The following is a 17,297-nucleotide window of genomic DNA, read 5'->3' on the forward strand; positions in this document are numbered from 1 at the left end:
ATTCATACCATTGACATGTTAAACAGCGCTTTGACCCATTCGGTTTGGAAAATACAAGATCTATTTTACAATACCTGGCAATTCATAGGAAACAATCTGAAAACCTAACTTGATTCAAAACAAATACAGAGGAACCTAAATTCTCCATCCAGACCCTCGAGAGAAGATGGCACTTCTCAGTAACTGAAACCTAATGCAAACCAAAGATGACAACGTGACCAATCTGCCTGAACTGCTATTTGAAGGTCACTTTGTCCACTTTCTGGTGGGAAGTTCCTCCATAGTACGTCCTAAATGCAACAGAAAGAAACGTCCAAAATGGTGCATTGTCCTGTCAGCGGCAAAGTTGCCCAAGAGCTGAAGAAATCTCCAAGTGCATTCTCATTACATTACTCTAGCTACTAATACATTGGGTTGTTCTAGTGTCGTTACAACTGATATGACAATGCTAAACTTCACAAATGGCAATGCAATTAGTATGGAAAAGTTAACCAAGAACATCATAAGACTGAAGTGATTATTTGGCTTCAACAAAGAAAGGGTGGGAAGAAGATAACACTGATAAACCACTTAGTCAATTACTCCTAGAAAGGTGGGTTTAATAAAGAAATAAATAAATAAAGCAAAGCTGTTTTCCTTGCGGGGGGGAAACATTACAGTGACAACAAGAAACTGTTCCAAGACAAATAATGGAGATGTGCAACTATGATGGTACCTAGGTACAATATTTACCTTACATGCTTCAAGCAAAGTAGAAAGCAATTTTTAATTTTGCTTTTTAGCTGTTCAATATTTTTTCCACAAATTTAACTCATATATTAAATGTATTTCCCCCCTTTCCACATATGAATGCCTTCATGACCTCATTTTCTTTATGTTCATCTCTCTACCCAAGATCTATATAGAGAAAAGCAAATTGGACTGTGATTATCCTCCAGGTCTTTGATACTTCTTTCATTCCTCTCTTATTGAGTGCAAATGGTATGAAAATAAATTTATAAACAGATGGACACAAAAACTGACAAGTCTTGTTTCCTTTAGAAAACCAGTGGAAAAATAAGGAGGGTCTCTTCGAATTTTCTTCAGGAATGCCATGCTTCTTAGGAAATCCGGTAATCTGGTGGTACGCATCTTAAGAAAAAGCGTATTCATTATGATACTGGCGTCAACCTTCCAGTTCTGCTCACCCCAGCTATATGCCTATATAGCTATGTTTAAGTTCTTCAATCAATAGGAGCCAAAAGTTATTCATTGCTGAAGACTGGTACAGTTAACAATCAGCAATATTGGATAGTAACAAAAAACAAACCATGATTTTACTTTTAATATAAAATCTTGTGAATATGAGAGCACTTTAAAACTGTTTCATAGAAAACAAAAATCTACCAGTAAATTGCATAGGTAAATAAATGCCATTAGCATGACCATTAGACATCAAATTATAAGGCAGAATTAAAAATTAAATACTTGACACATCTGTACAATTATAGTGCTTGAGGATAAAGAAACAAGATTCTAAAAACGCTGCACATATGTAAAGTTTGGCCAAACTGAAAAACAGCAGGTGAGATAAATACTGATTAAATTATCTGAATAAATATTTCAGATCAGCTGACAGGGAACCATACAAAACACATGGGAAGAAATTACAAAGATGACAGTAACATCTGTGTCTCATTGAAGTGTCTGAGAACACAAGGTGCAGCTAATCAGATAAACAGGGATCACCTGTTCTATCTCTGTGCACAACAGAACTTACTTGACTTGAAACATGACAATTAGAAGTCTACCTTACTAATACTCTTACTTTTACTCACAATGATTTTATTTTTACTTTATCAAGTGTCATCTATTTTGAACTAACTGCTCAGATATCAATTACTGTCAATATAAAATTAGGTTTCTTTTTTTCTGCTTTATAACACTATTAAAAGAAAAAAAGGAAGGAAGTAGTAAGAAATAAGGCAAGAGAAAGCAGGTGATTATTCTAGGAAACATAACAACTATTTACATGAAAAAATTCTAAAAAATTCTGAAAAAATCTTGAATGCAGTTATGGAAGAAGGAGATGTTGAGACTCTCATATGGAGGTATTGAGATTTTGCAGAAAAAAAACCCCACTGTTCTCAGTAATAGAACTCCAATAACTCTACTGAAAAGGTTTACAGCAGTAAAAAGCTTCAAAAAAGAAAAAGCAATGTTTTACCAACTACACTTACATAGTCTGACTTGGTTTAAGCAGCTGTATATTTTTGTAACAGTGAATCAAGTTAGAATATCAGCTATATCTGAGAAGAATACAGTCTAACTACTAAGTATCTTAAAAAGTACACTTGACATTTTAATTTCTTTGTGCACAACCTCTCACTTCATGTTTACACAGTTGATACTAATAAAATCATCAGTCAGCATTCTTTCTTGAAAAATCATTTCAGAAACATATCCTATTATATTGTGACACACTTACCAATTCATATTAGTAAGTCAAATATCACAAATATTACCTTGTGAACAAGAAATGCCCTGACAATAACCTGCAGGCAGCTCACTGACCCTGTTGCTCTCAGACTCCCGGCAGTTCCCTGTGACCTGCCCAACAGGTGAACTCAGCAAAACCTTAATTGTTGATTAGTTGATTAGAGAGAGTGCACCTGGCTCTGCAATCCCCCCGTAAAGCACCAGTCAGCACAGCTGCTGGTATTCATCACATGCCCAAGAAAGACAATTTTTTTCTGCAAAATACAACACCTTCAGTTCAGACTTGAAACCATCTGATTTCATTAACATCTGGAATAAGCTGAGGGGGCCCATGTGAAGAGGTAAGCGTCCAAGATGAAAAACAATTTTGGGGGTTGACAGTGTTTGATAACGGGGTGTGAATTAGAAAAGTGTTAACTTAATTGTTCTGCATAGTTCGTATTGTAGTTAAAACTCATTAATAGAGAACGCAGGCTTTGGGTTTAACTCTTAATCAAATAAATTACATTTGCCATTTCAGAAACTGTTATCAGTTCACATAAAAACAAAAAGGGCCCTCATACTTTTTCTATCCATCGGCTCACAAGAAAAGAGATCCTGACATGTTTACCTTTTTATAAAACAATTTTACTTCTTTTCCCAAATAAAATACACTTACCACAGGATGTCATTTCATCGGTTGCGTCTCCGCAGTCATCCTCCCTGTCGCACAGCCATGATGTCGGAATACAGCGCCCATTCCCACAAGAAAATTGGTCAGCCTGACACGTTCTTGCTGTCAAGACAAAACACTCCAAAAATGCCAGGGAAATGGACTGAATCTGTAGGTCTTTTGGTGCGTGTCTACATGCAGATGTCACAAGTTTGGGGGCCATGTCCTCGCCTGCTGCACATTTTACTTGATCTGACTAAACACCCTCCAACTCCTGTGATTTCAGAGAAAACTGAGATCATCTGTAGGACTGTGTTGTACCTCTGTTACATAGAATTCTTAGTGGTTTCTTCAACATATGAGAACGTGGAACTTTATATGTGATTATACAAAACCAGGTAGTTGGAAGAGCATTAATGTTTAATAAAATACCATTAGTGCTAGAGTTGAAGTAAAGAAAAAGCAGAGCATTAAAATGTCTAATCACTAAACGCTTGTTTAGTGTACTCTACTGACAAGCACTAAACATCATTTCTATAGAAGCAAAGGACAGATATGGAACTCCATGATTTACAGCAGTGGAATCAGTAAAGAACCTTCATCGTGATATTTCCTTAAAATTCCACTATACAGTTAATAACTTACAAGTGAAAACAATTTCAAGGCAGCAAGGGGAAACTGAATAAATAATTATGCTTTTATCAGCATAAAATAAAATTTACTAGTGACTTGGCACTCATCACAGCACAAACAAAATTCAAACTGCCAAAAAAGATTTAGCAGGGAGAAGTTTGTACCTAAGCAGTGCTCTGACAGTCAACCCATATGGATAGATTAAGCACTGGATTGCTTTGGAAAGCACAGCCAAGCATAAGGATTAAGTAAAACATAATTTGTATTCCAGCCTTAGTGGCATCAAAATTTGAATTAATTTTTGAAGTGTCAATAATCAGATTACTAGTAGCAGAGTGATTCAGTTCTGAGCAGCCTTGAACTTTTGATGGAACGTGAGTTAGAGAATTGTATGCACAACCAAGTAAAACTTTTACCTGCACAGGTTTTATTTGATTCATCTTCATTATTACCACAATCATTAGCTCCATCACAAAGCCACCTCTTGGGAATGCACCGATTGTTTTGGCACTTAAACTGATCATCAGGACAACTGTGGTTGACTGAAGAGAAAAAACCAAAAACAAACCAAGTATTTTTTCTTAAGAATATAATATGAGAAAAACAGCTGAAAATAATACATTAAATGGTATTTCCTGATGATGCGGTTAGCATGGTTATCCTGTGTATATAATCAACACAATATAAAAACTGCTCAGCAAACAACTCCATTTTTAAATATTGCTGTACTTCAATCATAAATTAAACAATACATAAATTCTCCTATTATACTAGTGTCAATGAGATCCTCTTCTGTAACTAAGTGATAAAAGGTAGCAGCATTTTACAATGTTGCTATTTCCTTGAAGAAAAATGTCCTCGATCCCATTCTATCAACGTGATGAGGTTTAAAAACTGAAGTGCACATAAACAAAAGAAAACACCACAGGGAACAGATGCAAGCTGCTAAGTGCATATCCAAAATATTATAGACAGTGAGCAGGGATTTGGGCACGTTATAAAATGCTTCTAAAATGATGCACATTATTGTTGGTGGCCACATATAGATCTGTTGTTTACTTACCATGAAATTTTAGGTGTCAAAAAGTGAAATATGCAACACTGTAAAACTGACAAAAAGAACTGGTATTCAAGAGCAAACAAGGTATCTCACAAATGTGGTTTTGCTGGCTTCCAAGTCTCATGGAAAGAATGAAGACTGAATGCACAGAAAAGATGTAAATCCTATTGGCTTGCTCTTAGAGCTGTAGTTAAGTATATGTGTTCTGCTACTTTTACGATAATAACATGATCTATTATTAGCTGATTTTGCTACTCTATCTATACAACAGCAGGAAACTATACACAGTTTCAAATGCTTGGTTAAAAATAATCTCAAGCTGTTTTCCACCTCCTCAGCCATCCACGGTCTCTTTTTTAAAGTTTAACATATATCTGGAAACAAATGGTATTTAAAATGAAAGGATGTCTTGCAGGCTTATCCTTGACATTTCAGTAGCTTTTATCTTTGACCTTTCTACCTATTCTTCTATTGAAAACAACATAGAGCGAGTGTGATATCAATAGTACATGAACCCTTCATGAGTGGTTTGTGTGGAGGGCGCAAGAACATTGGAAGTAAAGATTAATTAATGATCTGATTAGAAAGCTATTCCAAGTCTCATAATACTTATGAAACAACCTGGTTTGCAATGTGACTGGAGAAGAAAAACTGTTATCATCAACATAATAAAATAAATAATTGAAGACATAGATACTGTTTTAAACGGCAGTAAAGCATTTGCTCATATGTATTTACTAACATATTCTGTTTGTAATTGCAAATATTTCAGACTAGCTAAAAAAGAACTATTGAAGTTACAACAGTGACTGCTAAAAAGATTAATGTTACACTGGTCACCTAAACTGTTTATCACATACAGATTCAGGACCAGACCATAATTTCCTTTGTATCTGTATAAATCCTCTGAGAATTACAAGCTTTTATCAATGAATTGGTCTATATTACACTAATTTCAATGAGAATCAAGCCAACTCTGCCATAGCCTCTCTGGACAATCTACTCCAGTGTTTGACTATGCTCACAGAAAAAAAAGAGAAAAGAAAGAGGGGAGAAAAGAAAGAGGGGAGAAAAGAAAGAGGGGAGAAAAGAAAGAGGGGAGAAAAGGAAAAAAGGAAAAGTGTTTTCTTGTGTTCAGATAAAATTTCACGCTTTCCAGTTTGTGTCCATTACCTCGTGTCCTGCTAGTGGGCAGGTTCTTCTTCTAAGAAGAACCTGGGTCCCTGTTCTCCATCCCCTCCCACCAGCTCCCCTCAGGCTTACATAATTTTGATTCCAATTTTAAAAATAAAGTATGAGTTGTGGGTTAAAATGTAAGAGCATACATACAGCAAATTTCAGAGTGCTCATCGCTGCCGTCCAGACAGTCATCGTCCCCATCACAGCGCCAGCGATCCTGGATACAGCGCTTGTTGTTACACTGAAACTGTTCAGCTTTGCACAACTGTGGGAGCACCTCTCCATGTTTAACTAGGAAATATTTCAAAGCAGCGCATCTATTTTATCAGCTTGATACATACAGAACACAATCCTAACTCTACATAAATAGATATGAAGCCTTTTTGTCACTCTTCAGAACATTTTTAGTAAACTTTGCTTATCGGAGCTGATTCCACCTGAAGCCTGTAGTAGCATGCATATGGTTGAGGTAACATATTTTTAATAAGTGAAAGAATTCAGAACAGAATGGCACTCAAACTGGTTTGTAAATTGGTGCTTAGATGATGGTGTAAAAATATCAGTTTAAAATATTGCTGTGCCTCATGAACAGTGAAAAGAAAATATTCTTACAGGCACAGACCAAATTCTGGTGCACATTAAAGGGCTGGAAAATGATTACTGAAAAGCTGATTCTTGTATCCAAGCAACAACTCAAACACCTGCATTATGCACTGGTACAGACTTGGCAAAGAAGAAAGGATAAAATTCTGCTGAGGTAGAATTACGTAGCAAGCTACAAGGTTATTGATAAATCCAGAAAGATACATTTCCCAACATAAGGTTCAGAATGCTGAATGTGTCAGCACCACACATCACTCCGTGACCCTCTGAGGATCACCAAAGTCCTTGGAAAAGCCGGGCAACGAAATATGTTGGGGGAAAAAAGCAGGAAATCTGCTTCGTTCAGCTCTGAAAGTGTCTGACCTCTCTTCCTAACGCTTACATTCCATCTTACCAGGGAGAAGCCCACCTTCCAGTATTTTCTGCTAAAAAGAAAACTAGTTTTCTTTAGCAACAGTGATGGCTTTGCCAGCCATGCGTTCGGGTCAAATTCAAGGTAACTGCACGCTCAAAAATGTTCATTACGTTCCTAAATAATCCTTTTGTGTTACTCATCTCTACAAGGGTTATTGTTGGAGACCTATGTAAAGTTTAACACACGACATGGCAAGAAATAGATTAATGAGATTAAAAAAATTAAAAGAGAATTTTGAGTAAGTTGCAAATATCAGGTCTAAACATAAAAAATACCTGTATTATCTGATGAGTTATAATTTTTAATTGAAAATTCCACAATTTATTATTAACACTATTTGTTTCATTGATGTTTCCATGAAGATATCAAAGGAAGAGATGAAAAGAAAGGCAGCAGAAAAAGTCTGTCATGACCTATTATTATATATAATTATATCTGCTTGACATTTTCTATGCCAGATTTCAATTTAAGGTAATTAGTTCATACAAAAATCTGCAACCAGTTTCTAATAGATCTAATATAATAACTTTATAGATTAACTTCTGATATTTCTGATATTCTTTAAAAGAGGTTAGTGAAATATTTAAGTGCTTTATCATATTGGACATTCTGAAATCTTTCCCAATGCATTTTATCCTCAAATATTGTGTACTTAGTATTTTGTCTTTTTTGAAAACCTTTATCATGTTTAATAAACTGTATTTCATTACAATCTTTATTCAAGGAATATTTATTTGTCTTATAGAACTACAAAAAGCCTCTAGGAAACCACACTATCTTGTTTTATTTTCAGATGTGACTTGATCCCTTAACAGTAGCACCAACTCAGATATTCTTTAAGAAAGATCTTACTCATGCAGGTTGTACTGTTTTCCTCCAAAAGCTGATTATCAGCACAGGCACAAACTCTGCCTCCAGGAATGGCTAAACAAAGAGTGCTGCAGCCTCCGTTATTAACACGACACGCATTATCACCTGTGAAAATAAAAAAAAAAAAAGCAACTTTAAAACTAACAGCCATGCTACAACTAGAACATTATATTTAGAATGTAAGCACATGAAGAATTTTTTGTGATGAATTTCCTCTCATTTTAGGGACACGTTATTCTTATACTTTGGTCACTACTGGTTATAATACGTAAACAATTTTTGTTATAGGTTGTAATAACCTGTAAGAATAAAAAACAACAACTACACCATCACCTCCCAACTTTGTCTCTCTCTTTTTTATGAAGGAAACAAATACCACAAAATATTTAATAGGACTCAGCTATGTGCATGCAGTAGTTTTAAGAAATTAAACCATATATAAAGGAAAGTTCCAAAGTATATCGGCGTCTGCGTTTGTTAAAACAAACACAGACTAAGTAAGAAGAGAAAGGAAACAAATTAGAAGTACAATGAGATCTGTGGCAGATAGATTACAAGGCAGATATTCCACTACTCTTTTCTGAACACATCTGCCGTTCCTCTGCCTTCTTTTCTGTTACAGTTTCCTCCCAGAAGCCGCACGCTGTTCACTGAAGATACCGACAGCTGTCAGGAGTTTTAAACCTCCTCCCAAGGGCTGCTGCACCCTCACTACCTCATTCCTTAGGCGAGCAGCCTTAAAAGCCAACTGAAGCAAATTTTACCATTTCTGTTCATGTTACTTTGGTCACGACCCAATTGTGTAGATATGCCCTGCTGAGGACATCTAACTTCTCATGATCAAAACTCTCTTAATTTCAGGTGTTGGTGGTAACTGACTACCATCAGGCAAGCTATCAAACTTAATGTCTGCTGAAAGTTTAGATTAAAACTCCATTTTTCATCTTCCTGTCCTAGTAAAAAGCAGGTGTTCTTTCCTCTGCTGCTCCTTTTTAGGTGTACAAAATATCCATCATGTTCCTGGCTTAAAACAGGCTCCACACAATTCCCTCTCCTCAAAGCACTACTACATCTCTTTCATAGAAAATATAATATTAAGTTCCCACAGAAGTAGCTGCAAACATATATATTAAACTGTCCTGTCAGAGTCATACCTGCATTAGTGAGGAAACATTTTGAAATTATCAAATGAACATCAGATAACTAGCAAATAAATTAAGATTTTGAAAATTTTCAAATTTTAAGACATAGGTCATACATCTTACAATATAGACCTTGAGAGTTTCATAATAGTCTACTCACAGACTGTTTTTTGACACACCATACATCATTTCTTAGAAGCAAATGTGTCTACAGTGCATTAAAACCCCACTGTACTTTCAAATGAATTTGTGTAAAACAATTAATACAGAATGCTGTGGTAATTGTACTTTCAATAGGCAGTGTGTGAGGGAGCTGACAAGAACAGAGTCGTATAAACAGGGAAAAGTGGAAATCTCTACAAAGCGTGAGGGCTGGATCACAAGTTTAGATAGAGCAGCTCTAGCTTGGACTGGACATTTAAACTACTTCATTGGATCTTGACTTCATATTTTAGACTATGACCTAAAACACTGTACAAAAATCAACTCCTTTTTTACATCTTTGCTCACCAAAACCCAAATAATATGAATGAAACATCAAAAGAATAAGAGATGCATTTGCATCTGTAATACTGGAAAACCTCAAGTACAACACTACCTCAGAAAAACTGGCCTTGAAACTCGCTGTATCTTTACAGGGCTACCCACTATACAAATGAAAGAATGTCAGTAACACAGAAGACATTCGAGAAGACACCAGAAACTGCCAAAACAAACAAACCAAAATATAATCTTAAAAAGTGAATCCAAAATTATAGACCACAAGGTCAAGGAAATTTGCAGTGATTTAATTAAAGAATATATGTGAGTTTGTCAGATCACTAATAAAATAATCAGGCTTTCAAATAAAAGACTATTTAAGACAACTATAGAAAACACTTTGAAACCCTGCAACGATTCTGAAGCCCGGTGCAAGCTTAAAATAAATAAAATCAAAATTAAAATACTAGATCAAAGTCAACTGGTCCATCTTGAAGATGAAAAGTTAACTCATAAAGTTACCTAACCTCATAATTGGGATGACAAACAACAGCACAGTAGGTTACTTGCTAAGTAAGTGAGAGGATGACGACAAGGAAAATACAAGTACCCAGAGTTAAGGCAACAAGGTTCCAGATAAAAAGGTTTATAAAGTACGCTTTAAGGGAGCCTTCAACCTGAAGGTGCAATGAAACCTTCAGTCCCATCAGTCTTGCTGAAGAGACTCCAAGGCTAAAATGTCCCTGAAATGCAGTACAACAAACAGGTTAAGTCTTTTTATTGAGTAAGCTGCGGAACTCATTTAGCTACCAAGCATTTATGAAATTAAATTTCCTCGACTGCTGTTCATAACAGCTATTTTATATGGGGGCTCTTAAAATATTACCATTATTCTAAAACTACTTGCAAAGATACAATCACATTTTTCATATTTTGCCAATTTTTAAAACAGCTGCTGCCCTGCCGCTTGCAAATGATTATATTAGGCTGATTCCTTTTTAATTTGCTCAAAAAATTAGGCCAGAGCTAAAACAACAATGTATCCGCATCTGTCATCATTCTCAGAAAAAAAAACAAACCAAAACAAACACACCACCACCAAAATAAGGCAACCATATACACTGCTTTAATCTTGTAATTTAAAATATACTCTAAGTATTTATTGCTGCTTAGCCATGTAGGTTACACGCATGTTTTCATGTGTATTCATTTATGTTTGTAAATACCCAGAAACCTGACCTCAAGTCCTGCTAAAGCTGCGTAAGCCTCCTTCTAGGATCATCCTACACATATGAAGAGTAGTAGCCTGGGGCTTGAGCAGCTCTTCTTTACAATCCTTGCATTAGAAGGTTTAATTTGGCAGAAACTACCCCCTCCTGTGCTCCAGCTTGTCCTCAGTATATTGCTGGGGGCCAGGGGTGGCTGAGCGTGGCTTCTGAATGATGCCCAATGACAATTACACCCCAACGACCTCAAGTCGGGACTCTAAGTCTGATCATGCTCAACAGCCAGTCTGGCATTACGTTGAACTCACACAACCATGGATCTGCTAATAGTGCATGGTCAGGTCGTGGTCATTGAATTTATGTGCTTGCACAGATTCACAAATAGTATAATATATGTCTGAGTGCATCCAATGAGAAATTCTTGCTACTAGATTCACAAATAATGAGGTTTACTAAAACAACAGGTGCAAGTTCTTTAGCTTGCCATTGATAAAATACGCTGCCTGCAAAAACACACTTTAGTTGTAAAAATACATTTTACTTGACACTTTGTTACCAAATATACATATTCTAAGACGACTATGTAGTGCTTCTAATGCGATTACAAATACAAGCTTGACGTCTATGTTTCCTGGGGGAACAATTGGTATAACCAAGTGTGCAAATCTTACCCAAAAGCGTCCTTTTGGGAGAGAAGATGGGCTCAGCCCATTGACTGATCCCAGAAGTCTGCAATGCTGTTTCCTCAATTTCTCAGTGATGGTGTCTTCCCTAACGTTCCCCTATTCTTAGGGTATTTCATACTATCTTCTATGTTTAGATGGATCTTGAGTGACTCTAGTTATACCATACCATTCTTATTGATTGGTGTAAAATCCTCTTGCTTGGTTTTAAAGGTATAGACTTAAAAGAGTTCAGAGAGTATGATCAAGGGCGCACGGAGGCGGGTAACTTTTGGGATGGAGGTGTGTTTTGGTAATATAATGAGATTATAATGAGCAAAGTTCATCCGCAGGACAAATTTTGCCGCAACTGCTAGCTCAACAACCAGCATTTTGGATGGAATGGAGTATTTCTCTCTTATTTGACAGCAGCCTTGTGCACAGTACCATCTAGTTCTGTACCTGCCTCATACACAGAGCCTGGCCATGGTATTTCCATGCTGCTCTAGCCTCTCCTCGGTGCCAGCACACCGAGCTGCCCCCATGCACTAAAATCCAAGAATGCAGGCCAGGTTGGGTGGGGGAAACCCTGCAGAGCAGATTCCTTGCATGATGAGAAGCTGCCTTACATGCCGAGGCTGTGGATATAATTTTATTCTCAATAAGTGTACCTACAACAATTAGTTTCAATAATCTGCCCCCTCAATAATTATTCTAGAACAATCTGAGGGGTTAAAATATCAACTTATTTCAAACGAGGTGATTTTTAACTGCTGCCAATGGACTTACACAAGAATTACTTCCACATGAATAGCAATCTTCCCTTACATAGCAGTGGAAACACCTGCAGGCATCGGCAGGTTCATATGCCAACTAAAGATCCAACTCCTATCATTACCATGTTTCCCATCACCTCCCCATTTTTAAGGTATTCCTGGTACATAGAGACTCAAAGATTAACCTAAGAAAGATGAATTCTAATATCTGAAAGTAAGAAAAAAAATACTTCCACAAAAATATCATGCCCCGTGGGATACAAAGACAGCGAAAATCACCTCTTATTAGGGAGATACCCAAAGAAGCTTAATGTCACTACCCATAGTACTAAACCAAGCAGGACTGGCACAGACAAGTATCCTGTAAAAGACCTCCTAAAAAGTGCCAGTCCTAACTCAACTATGCCAACATGAATTGACATGGTTTCTGCTTGTGTAGACATGAACAATAACAGCAGCATTGAAACAGTAACCTCAAAATACCAGAGACAAATGTTTCCAAGGTATGTGCGCATAATCTATACAATATCACTCATACCACAAAACGAGCTACTCTGGTTTTCTCTGTACCAAGTGATTCAGTCTTGATCTTGTTCTTTTAGAAGAAACACATCAAAAACTAAAACAAAACAGCAGCTTCACTTTCTTTAAAATAAATGCTTATGCTCTTTTGGGGACAATGCAAGATCAGCCTCACTGAGCATGACAAAAAGTGAAGATGCTGAAGGATACAGTTAGCTTACAAAATCCCAATTGCAATTTCAAACAAAGAATGCATTGATGAGCCATACTATCTTTCTCAAGATTTAAGCTCATTCAGCTAAAAATGTCTAAAAGGTAATATTTTAGTTTTATGCCTCTGCTGTTAATTTACTTGGAACCTAATAGCATTTGCATTCAAATTTCTTCTCTGAGTACCAAATAATGCAGCAGGAGTGTTTAAGGCCATCACCACATCCCTCTCTTAGCAGACCCAGCTCGAAGTATTCTGAAATTGGACGAACTTGAGGGTAGATTTGGGGACAGATTTTTGGCCTAAAAAAACCCAAACCACAACAACTAACTCTAAACACACTGTTTTTACATTATGTGGGAAGTATGAGAGAGTACCTGAAAATCAGCTGCAATAAGAGACGCGCTATTACAATGACCTCCACATATTCATATTACAGCTTGGTTCAAGTATTGAAAATTTAGATGTTAAAACATGAGAAAGCAGAAACTTCCAGCATTGCCTCCATACTCATGAAAGCAATTATAAGTTGGCTGTCTGGACCTCAGCACTCCATAATCAAGTATTAATCTCAAAGGCTTTCCCTAAGAAAGCCAAGATGGACATATAAAAATATTATTCAGCAGGAAAGAGACGACTTTGTATTAACCTGGTGTAAAGAAAATCACTACACTTTTCAGTAGGGTCTCTGATGGTTGAGTGAGACATGGTAAAAATTCGTTTTCCCAAGGAAAAACAAATTGGAAAATCAACTTTTAGATAGAGAAGTGTTTGTCTCCGCCAAAGAATATTAAGTACATATCTAACTCTTCAAATATATATTTAAAATAAAACAGCTCTATACATGCAGATGCTACATGCCAAGTATCTTGCCTATACGCATATGCCCTTCCCGTTTTATACTTTAGCACCATTTTGAAAACTAAACTACTTCTTCCCTTTGTAAATCACCGGTTGTTTTTTTGCTGCATGGAGAAAAAAAATGGTAAGACTAGATGGAAGAAAAGCAATAAAAAATATTTAGTATGTATGGTATATACATACTCTGAAATAAACCTATGCAAAATATTAACCCAGTATATATATGCAAAATAGTCACTATAGTTTATTTTCATATATACATGTATCATTTTTGTATACACACAGAGAAATATATATCTACACATTTGGCATATAAATACATGACTATAACAAATATAGAGGCTAAATATTTCTCTGTATCTTTGAGTGCCAAATATTTTTTTGAATATTTTGATTTTATCTACTCTGTACTAGTTTTATCAGTTGCTCTCTAAGCCATTCATTGACTACAAATGACAGAGACACAGCCAAATCTTCCAAGCGCTAAGGGCAACACACTGTACCCACTTCCAGATCTCAAGGTGACGATACCGTGAAAATAAAATTGGGCTTTATGCACAACTTACTCATAATAGGTCCTGTAAACTTTTAAAAAAAAGGAAAAAAAAATCAACATTTCAACAAGCACATTTTAATGTTGTATCTGTACTAAGTAGCATTCGGATAAATGGTGAAATTTACATTCTGTTACTTTTTTAGTTTAGGTACAGAATCAAATGTAGCAGGACTGCCAACACCTTAGTGTCTCTGGTTTTGTATAGGAACTGTTGAACTGTAAACATTCTACTTCTACCTGTCAAAAATTATGACCTATAGATATCAGCAAGATCTATAGACATCCACATTTAATATGGTCATCTTCTAAGTAGTATTTTATTTACAAAAATTCCTGATGTTCAGTTTTATGTTTAGTAGCAGACATTAACCAGAACTATGTTTTAATTAAAGAGAGTAAGTATTCAACAACTCATCTGAATGCTGTAAGCAGTAAATGGATTCCAAAATTTTCTTCAGTAAAACACATCTGTAAACTTACCTGTATAGTAGCAATTGCATTTTCTAAACTCTATCCATGTCTGTGAGCCAATGTGTATATATTACCTGTTCTATTTTATGTCTATAAGCCAATGTGTATATATTATTTATTATATTTTATGCTTACACAGTGTCAATAAAGGTAGTGTAAATACACAGAAGAAATTCAGACAGGTATAATACCATGATTCACTTTTAAGTAACTATGAGATGATCAATCTCAACATCAATGGTTTGAAACTTTGGAAAGTATCCTTCTCAGGCCACAAGTCATATTCTTTTTTTCTATTTTTGCTCACCTAGTCACCTCGGAAATACCAGGAGACTGTAAATATCCTTTTATAACAAACCTTTGGAGAAATAGTATGTTATGAATACCTTGCTGTTTACGTGGATCATAAATCTGGAGCCCAAACAAAGGTGGTCTCTCACTTCTTAACAGTGTCACATTTCTTGTAACCAGATCCAACTGGAAAATCGAACCATTCATATAATCTGTCCAGTAAATATAGTTTCCGTGATGCGATAGTCCAAAAGGATGATTCAAATCTTTTCCATTATACACTACCTGCAATTAATTAGTGGTAGATGAGCATTAGCAAGGTTAAAATAATTCCTAATTTTTCTTAGCGAACACTGCAGAGAACAGAAGACAGGAAATGGGAAAACTGAGGTAAGTACTGGCCCAAACGTAACAATGCAATAAAATCAAACAAAGAACATAAAGCCGTTCTATACACCAGGATCAATATCTAACTTCAAAACTTCATATAAATTCATTTTAAGTGTCCCCTGTCAGACAACACAGAGGAATGCAGGTAACCATGCAACCATTTTGTTCAGTAAATATCTACCTTATTCCCTACCAAGGAAGCGTGGTTGTTTACATAACTTTGAGTATCTGTCAAGTATATCAAATATCTGCTTCTTTTAAAGCAAAGAATAAGTGTGTATGAGTTGCTTATTTCTGTTGAAGTGTGAAGTGCGTGCAGAGATTGCTTATTTATTTCTGTGAGATTCCTCTCTACTTTAGGTTGTGATAACTCTAAAAAACAAACAGAAAACATGCCATAGTTTGTTCCCCAAATAATACAAACTTTCTTCCACGCACCTTCTACTTCTGGTTTATTGACTCCAACATAAAACTACAAATTACACCCAATGCTGTATTTCCATCTTGCCTTGAAAGAAAGAGGCGGTCTATCAGATGCCCTACTTTATCTCTGCTTAGAGACACAAACCCAAGAGAGCAGGGAGATAAAGCCCATTAAAATGCAACTGCTTTGAGGTGACAAACATCATGCCCTTTTGCTCTTAAAATTTTCTACTTGGGTTTGGAATTTTTTTGGTCAAAACTCCTCATCACAATTAACTGCTTTTGAGCAAAACTAATCCATCAGTCAGTTATCCATCAGTTACTGGTAGAATTCTTGTAGGATTTGCCCACCCTCCAAAATCTTTCCTATACTGACATGAAATTAACGACACTATTGACCCAGTTACATTTTGACCAAAATATCCTATAATTAACAACAAATAATTCAACATCAAAAGTGCCTTCCAGTTATTTCTGGCTACATTCATTTTATTCAAATAGTTATGCATTTTATTTAGTTACAGGATTATAGAGAAACACTTTTCAAAAAAGCCAGATTCATTCTGTGACACACTTTGAAATAAAACCTGTAAAGACAGGTGCTGCTTATTATTCACCAGTTCTAATGGGAGGCAAAACCAGCAATTCTCACTAGTAATCCATGACATTTAAGTTTCCTAGATATGTTCTGTCCAGGAGTTCACAGGATGTCTAGCATTGCTAGTACACAAGGATCTCTAATTAAAAAATGTCTTTCTGCCAATGCACTTGGCTTCCTCCTCCCTCCATTATGGGGCCATAATGGGTTTGGAGCAAAAGTAGAAGCACTAAATGTAAAGCCTGACTTAACCACTATAAGAAACTGCAACACTACAGCATTAGTATAGGCTTAACAACAGATCCCTCAATATAAAGGCTTTTAAAAGCAATATTAAAGCAATACGAGCTTGCACAGGGATGAGTTCCAGGGAGGACTGCGTACCTATCTAGTATAGCCATTAGTAACAACTAAAACAATCTCTCTCCATCTTAGCACTTGTTGAGTGCTCCCCCTCTGCATGTTAACACAAATGCTTAAATGGGGCACTGAGATCCATCAACAGTTGCTTTTCCAGTGAAGTTAAATAAAAGCCTCTCTCTGGAAGAACCATTTTTTTTTTCCTCCTGAAAATCTCTTTGTAGTTTTGTGGCTCAAGCAAAATGTAACTCACAGTCACATGAGAAAAATGGATTTAAAAAAAATTAAGAATCAGCTTTTGTGTCACTTGCTAAAGATAAAATTTTAGGCTGTATTATAGTCTCCCCCAGGAGGCTGCCAAAACCGCTTGTTTCAACAGGGATTACACTGGACATGCTGCAGGGTTATGCAGACTTAAAAACACTTTTCAAGCTTTTT

The 17,297-nt window shown here is 36.1% G+C and overlaps 1 protein-coding gene across 1 annotated transcript in view; it reads right to left on the bottom strand.

Moving 5' to 3' along the window:
* LRP1B (LDL receptor related protein 1B) overlaps positions 1-17,297 on the bottom strand; it is a 683,918-nt gene that overhangs the window by 236,115 nt on the left and 430,506 nt on the right. The window contains exons 14-18 of the mRNA XM_082055474.1: positions 15,184-15,373; positions 7,873-7,995; positions 6,153-6,293; positions 4,180-4,305; positions 3,137-3,253 (exon numbers count right to left, since the gene is read on the bottom strand). Of these exons, the coding sequence (XP_081911600.1) occupies positions 3,137-3,253; positions 4,180-4,305; positions 6,153-6,293; positions 7,873-7,995; positions 15,184-15,373 (697 nt within the window). The remainder of the gene's footprint in view (positions 1-3,136; positions 3,254-4,179; positions 4,306-6,152; positions 6,294-7,872; positions 7,996-15,183; positions 15,374-17,297) is intronic.

The sequence above is a fragment of the Streptopelia decaocto genome, assembly GCF_964273445.1.
Source record: "Streptopelia decaocto genome assembly, chromosome: 6".
In the NCBI taxonomy this organism is placed as follows: Eukaryota; Metazoa; Chordata; class Aves; order Columbiformes; family Columbidae; genus Streptopelia; species Streptopelia decaocto.